This window comes from Myotis brandtii, unplaced genomic scaffold (assembly GCF_000412655.1).
Source record: "Myotis brandtii unplaced genomic scaffold, ASM41265v1 scaffold902, whole genome shotgun sequence".
Classification (NCBI taxonomy): Eukaryota; Metazoa; Chordata; class Mammalia; order Chiroptera; family Vespertilionidae; genus Myotis; species Myotis brandtii.
The window spans coordinates 903191-910311 of record NW_005371709.1 but is presented as its reverse complement, the minus strand read 5'-3'; the positions used below and the strand labels follow the sequence as shown (position 1 = coordinate 910311).

Below are 7121 nucleotides of genomic sequence, written 5' to 3'. Positions count from 1 at the left end.
TTCCAGTCAAGGGCATGTACCTTGGTTGCGGCCATATCCTCAGTAGGAGGTGTGCAGGAGGCAGCTGATCGATGTTTCTCTCTCATCGATGTTTCTAACTCTCTATTCCTCTCCCTTCCTCTCTGTAAAAAATCAATAAAATATATTTTTTTTAAAAAGAGGGCCAAGGGTTGGTCCCACTCCACCAAAGCCAGCTTCTCTAGCCCCAGTTGTAGCCCAAAGTCAACCCTTTCATGTGAGCACCACACAGTTGTCCTCCAGCCATTTGATACACTGGTCTCCATTTCCCCCCAAAGAGGTGAACATTGGTACTTACACGCCCCTTGCTCTCTCGTAGAGCTCGGCATAATGCTGGGTGCAAAGTAGGCACTGGATTGACCTTGTGGTTTGACGAGTTACGTTGGTTTCTGAGCCTGAAGTGATCTTTGGTCTTCTGGTTTTTCTGTAGATCACACAAACCTTAAACTGGCTAGTGAGGATGACGTCAGAAGTCGAGACCAACATTGTGGCTGTTGAGCGAATAAATGAGTACATAAATGTGGAAAATGAGGTAAGAGGGCATTAGAGGAACCCAAGGACAAGGCAAAGAAAAAGGTGTGGGTCCCCTGAGAGAGCATCTTCTCCTGGCCTAGAAGATGCAGTGGCTATAAAGGCCCTCCTAAAAGTTTCCCCTGTTCTAACTCAAATGGCCCAATTTCCTGAAACTTAGAATAGAAAATGGTTTGGGGGAAGTCAGGTCTTGGAAGGCACCATGGTGAATGGTGGCTTCACTCTGGAGGTCCACCGAGCAAACCTGTGGGACAGGGTTTCTTTGATTGAATACGGTAGGAACCTCTGGAAGTCCCAGTCCAGTTCAGTCCATTGAATGCAGGTGCCCCCGGTGGCTGGGACACGGCTACCTTTCTACTGCTCTGCAACTTGAGTCCCACGGGCGCTGTTCAGCGAGCTGGCTCCATGTAAGGCGCTTCTCCTCCTGTCTCCCTGCCAGGCACCCTGGGTGACTGAGAAGAGGCCTCCAGCAGGTTGGCCCAGCAAAGGGGAGATTCAGTTTAACAACTACCAAGTACGGTACCGGCCTGAGCTGGACCTGGTACTGAAAGGGATCACTTGTGACATCAGGAGCCAGGAGAAGGTAGGTGGAGCTGAAGAAAGGCCTAGATGTGAGTCCTTGTGATGAAAGGACTGTTGGACACAGAGGTGGTGACCACTCGGGCTCTGGGCTGTCATCATTTGGTGGAGTGACAGGATGGGGGCACTTTCTCCTGGGGAAATGTAAGGACACAGTGCCACCACCAGAGGGTAGGATATCCACATGGGATCAATTAGACTTACTGGGCTGTAAGGGCTTTCTGCTCAGTCCTGCCCTGCCCCCTTGCCCGCGCTGCTTCTCCGGTAGCTGAGGAGGGCTCATTTCCTGAAAGGGCTGGGGCGGGCAGAGGAGGTCAGGAAACATGTGGCTTGGGGGAAGAACTGGTAAGAACAACAGTGTGGAGGTTCTCCCTGTAGAGAGAACAGCCTAGTTCTCCTTCTGGTTGGCAAAGTCCTGCACCCTCGTTTGGTGTCCTTGTTCTCTGAGGACTTGGGGTCTGATGTAGGGCCAGAAAATATCTGGGGACGAATGCTGAGGTCCAGGTCAGGGTCTGGTTCTCAGCTGATGGCAGGCCCAGTCCTTCCAATAGTAATTGTAGTACAGCTGCTGATGTGTCCATTTCCAACAATCACTGTAGTTCTCAGCAAGCACGTTTAGGAGGTGGGATGGAACAGCCCTCTTCTCCTCCTCTCTCCACCCGCCCCAGGCTAAATGTTTATCCACCATGAATTATATGGTGAACTAACTGCAAAGGATCTCTTTACAGATTGGTGTGGTGGGCAGGACAGGAGCTGGGAAGTCATCCCTGACAAACAGCCTCTTCAGAATCCTAGAGGCTTCCGGTGGCCAGATCATCATTGATGGGGTAGATATCGCTTCCATTGGGCTCCACGACCTCCGAGAGAAACTGACCATCATCCCCCAGGTGAGCTCTAGAACTTACTCTGCCCCACTTGGGGGCGGGAGGCGGGGGGTGGGGAGACAGGTACAGGAAACGTGTGCTTCAGAGAGGGAGGGAGGGAAGAGAGAGAGACACATCAACGATGAGAGAGAATCATTGATTGGCTACCTCCTGCACGCCCCCTACTGGAGATCCAGCCCACAACCTGGGCATGTGCCCTGGTCTGGAATTGAACCGTGACCTTCTGGTTCATAGGTCAATAGCCAACCACTGAACCACAAGACCTGGGCTGTATGTGCCCTGATCTGGAATTGAACCGTGACCTTCTGGTTCACAGGTCAACGGTCAACCACTGAGCCACAACCGGCTGGGCTGTGCATCTTCTTCTTGATGTAGATTCAATTAGCAGTGCCATTTCTGCAGTCTACCCGGGGCATCTGAGCTAGTTCCCTAAGACACACTATTTCCAGAACTTACAAAAATAAGTTCTGCGAGTTTTTGCTAATATGCTTGTGTGACTGCCAGTATCCAGTCAGTAGGTGGCAGCAACACAACAGGAGTCAAAGAAAGCAGATGATTATTTAGCTTTTCTATAGCCCATCACGGTTTGCAAGACCCTTTGCAATCAGCATTAGCAGTTTTGCCACTGAAGCTTGAAACCATTAAGCTTTATATCCCCCATTTGATATGGTTAGCAGATAGGGGAGGGAGTTTGCTGCAGATTTCTGTCAGCAAGCCCACACTCAGTGCATCAGCAAGAAACGCTCCCCCTGGGCTTCCTCTCTGGACCCCACCAAAAAGGACTGCCCTGGGGCCTCTCGATGGTGTGTGGGTCCTCATTAGAGCCGGTCCTCTGCTCACTCAGCCAGGCTTCGGGGGTGGGTTTGGTGTGTCTGGTGTTTGCTCAGTTTCATGCACTCTCTCCTCCAGCCTCTCCAAAGGCCTCATAAATTCTTCCCCCGGGACTGCACCGCCCTCGATCCCTCCCCCTCCACACCATGAGTCTTTTATTTGGGGGTGTGGGAGGTTCTTTTTACTTTTTAAAGAGGTGCTGAGGCAATTTTGGAAATTCATAAATGCATCTCAGAATGAAAAGCAAAACAACAAAAAACAAACGAAGGATTCCTCCTACTCCTGCGCTCAGCTCCCCGCTGGCAGCCACTCTAAACCTTCAGTGGGAAACCTTACAAAATCCTGGCCTCGAACCAGCTTTCCCTCCCAGGCCCGTCCTAGCCTATCCGCTTTCTCCAGGCCACAAGGACGGCTAGTCCTTTCCTGTCATTTGCCCCAGCAGCCCCTTCATCCCTTGACTTGCAGGATCCCGTCCTGTTCTCTGGAAGCCTGAGGGTGAATCTAGACCCTTTCAACAACTACTCAGATGAGGAGGTTTGGAAGGCCCTGGAGCTGGTTCACCTCAAATCCTTTGTGGCCAACCTGCCACTTGGCTTGTCCCACGAGCTGGCAGAGGCTGGTGACAACCTAAGGTAATGCTTCCTAACCCACTTCCCACAGGCACTGAGAGGAGCCAGGGGAAGGACTCCGTTGTTCCTTGAGCCAGAGGTGCCTGGATCCTGGATGGGCACCTCCAGGTCTAGTTCCGAATGCGTAGAGAGAACCGGTTGTGAAAATGACGTGAGAGAATAGGTGTGAAACTCGTGAAAACCTTGGTTGGAATGTGTGCCCTCACGAGACATTTCACAAAGTGAGCCTACAGGTCCCCGTGGGGGAGGGTCTGCTCCCAGCTGCTCGCTGCAATCAGGATGGAAGCGGTCCTGACGCCTGGTCCAACCCAGGAAGCCTGATTTCATGGTACGAGGTGTAGACTGGTCGTGGGAGTTCCAAAGGCTCCCCAGGGGTTGCTGTGGGCCTCCCAGTTTGAGCAGCACTGGTCGAAAGGCATGCGGATGACGGGGACTGGTATCCGCAGAGTTTGGGGGGCACCTGAAACACCTCAAACCAGCAGAGAGACTCCCAGCTTCCCTGTTCTCCCCACCTCTCCAGAGATTGTCTGTATATGTTGACACTTCATACTTCTGGCCTTCACTATGTCTTTAAGAAGCTGTCCTGGCATTTTCCCTGTGAAAGTTGGGTTTCCCCCCCCCCCCCCCCCCCAACACACACACTGAAGGCCAGCCCTCAGCCACAACCCACTGCTCAGAGGTACTCCTTGCTGCAGTCCCAGGTGCCTTCAGAATGCTGGGCTGGGCATGGACCATTAGCAGGTGTAGCTCATAAGAGAAGGGATGCTCAGTAACTCAATTAGTGCATCAGCAACTCTGGCTTCACCTGTGAACTTGTTAGAAAAGCAGGCTGTTGACCTGAGTCTGCATTTTAGTAAGATCCCCGGCTGATTTTTTGTGTATATTACAGTTTGAGAAACAATGACTAGAGCATTGATTTTTAAAACGTTTTATTGAATTTTAGAGAGAGAAGATGGGAGAGGGAGAGAGAGAGAGAAACATTGATGTGAGAAGCATCAATCGGCTGCCTCCTGCACACCCCCTACTGGGGATAGAGCCTGCAACCTGGGCACGTGCCCTGACTGGCAATTCAACCAGTAACCTTTTGGTGCACGGGATGATGCCCAAGCAATCGAGCCACACTGGCCAGGGCAAGGGCATTAATTCTTTTTGTTGTTAATCCTCACCTGAGGATATTTTTCCATTGATTTTTTTTTTTTTTTTTGAGAAAGAGAGAGAGAGAGAAAGGGAGGAGAGACAGAGAGAACATCAATGTGAGAGAGACACATCGATTGGTTGCCTCCCTCCTGTGCCCAGACCCGGACTGGGGATCCAGCCTGCAACTGAGGCGCACGCCCTTGGCCAGAATCAAACCCAGGACCTTTCAGTCCACAGGCTGATGGTCTATCCATGGAGCCAAACTGGCTAGGCCAGGGCAAGAGCATTGATTCTTAACCATGACGCAGACTAGAATCACTTAGTAACCTTTAAAAAAATAAAAAGTCCTAACTGGTTTGGTTCAGTGGATAGAGTGTCAGCCCTTGGACTTAAGAGTCCTGGGTTCGATTCCGATCTAGGGCATGTACCTTGGTTGCAGGCTAGATCCCCAGTAGGGAGCGTGCAGATGGCAGCTGATCGATGTTTCTCTCTCATCGATGTTTCTAACTCTCTATCCTTCTCCCTTCCTCTCTGTAAAAATCAATAAAAAATATATTTTAAAAAAAATCTCAATGCCTAGACTGCAGCCCAGACCAGCTGACTCAGGGGCCCAGGTGACACTTGTAAGCTTTGATGTAGAAGGCATCATGTTTGCTTGTCCTCAGCAACAGAGCGAGGCACTAGCAGGACTTAAGTGGGCCTTTAGGCCTGTGAAATAGGCCATTCAAACATTCAGTCAACAAATATACATTGAGCAGCTAGTACATGCCGGCACTGCAGACACAGAGGAAGATGACACAGACACACCCCTGGCCTCCTCGTGCTTACAGCTTCATGGAGAAGACAGGCCTGTCCGGGTAAAGGCCAGGCAGTGAATGCTGCAGACACGTGGGGCCATGTGGGACCCTCTGGCAGGGTGGGGAGGGGAGAGCTTGATACTTTCGGTTTTTAAGAACCATCCTTCTCTGTCCACGCTGGGGGACACTTAAATAACATTACCGGTGCCTAGATTTCAGACCTGGTTTGGAGGTGTTGAAACTTAAATTCCTTTGATGAGTGATCAGAGATCGGAGATCCATCAGCTTGGAGAGAGAGACACTGCACCAGAGTGGTGCCTGGGCCTGTGACGTGAAGCCCAGCTGTACCAGGCGGGGGTTTGGTACAAGTTAAGGAAATTGCAGTTGCTTCTGTTTTTACAGAAAAAAACTGAAAGTTCATCTTGGGTGACTTCTCATCTCCTGCAGGAAATTTTCTCAGAGAATTACAGAGCTTTTAGTCTAGCCACCCTCCGCTTAATATGCTCCCTAATGGCCACAGCAGGAAAGAGCAATTAGCGAACTACTGAATATTTCCTCCACATCATTTCCCACAGCTTCTTTATGCGACTAAGAGGTCCAGTCTTCATTACCGGCTCTTCGCAAATTAAAGCGATTTGCATTTTACAAGCATATTCGAGTTCCACATACATTGCATCTCACACCAAGACATCATGTTCATTAGAGAGCTACGTCTCTAATCAAGGCAGAAGGCCTTGAACAAATAATTAGCTTTGAGACTAGAATTACACATTAAAATAACGAATGGATTTGCTAAGGCCACTGAGAAATGCCACTGGGGCATTCTGGCGAGATGTCACCTTATCTACTAGTAAATGGCGTCAGGTCAAACACTGCTGAAATGAACTTGGGGCACCCATCTCTTTTTTTGGAATTGTTGTTGGTGTACTGGGACATCCCTGTAGCCAAATGCAAAGCACTATTCCTGGGCTAGTATTTCCCAAACTTGTCAAACATGGAAATCACCTGGGGTGCTTATTAAAAATACACATTCCCTGGCTCCTCCCCATTCTGATTGAGAGGTGTGGGGCCCACAAAAGTGACATTTTAATTAAGTACGTGTGGTGGGCCTTCTAATTGGTTGGGGAAGTTTGGCTGAGGCATTCAGGGGGGATTTAGGAATGTGGCTTTGCAAAGTCTGATCAGCCCCCACATCCCTTCCCAGGTTAGTCCTTGGTCCTGGGGCTAATGCTTGATTTCTACCATTGGCTGCAGCATTGGGCAGAAGCAGCTGCTGTGCCTGGCCCGGGCTCTGCTTCGGAAATCCAAGATTCTGATCATGGATGAGGCCACCGCTGCAGTAGATCTAGAGACAGATCAGCTCATCCAGATAACCATCCGAAAGGAGTTCTCCCACTGCACGGCGATCACCATCGCCCACAGGCTGCACACCATCATGGACAGCGACAAGTGAGTGTGTGTGTGGGGGGGGGGCGGGGCGGGGAGGGCAGAGTTTGATAGACCCGGCTTAACCCTTTGTCAACAGTAATAGCATCAGCCCAGCTGGTGTGGCTCAGTGGTTGAGCATTGACCTAGGAACCAGGAGGTCACACTTCGATTCCCTGTCAGGGCACATACTCAGGTTGCTGGCTCAATTCCCTGTGTGAGTCCTGCTGGAGGCAGCCAATCAATGATACTCTCCCATCATTGATGTTTCTATGTCTCTCTCCCTTCCT

At 50.5% G+C, this 7121-nt stretch overlaps 1 protein-coding gene across 1 annotated transcript in view; it reads left to right on the top strand.

The window, feature by feature from the left end:
- The window catches only part of ABCC2 (ATP-binding cassette, sub-family C (CFTR/MRP), member 2), a 71292-nt gene that overhangs the window by 62788 nt on the left and 1383 nt on the right, over positions 1-7121 (top strand). The window contains exons 28-32 of the mRNA XM_005885454.2: positions 449-550; positions 989-1132; positions 1857-2015; positions 3309-3475; positions 6661-6855. Coding sequence (XP_005885516.1) covers positions 449-550; positions 989-1132; positions 1857-2015; positions 3309-3475; positions 6661-6855 — 767 coding nt within the window. The remainder of the gene's footprint in view (positions 1-448; positions 551-988; positions 1133-1856; positions 2016-3308; positions 3476-6660; positions 6856-7121) is intronic.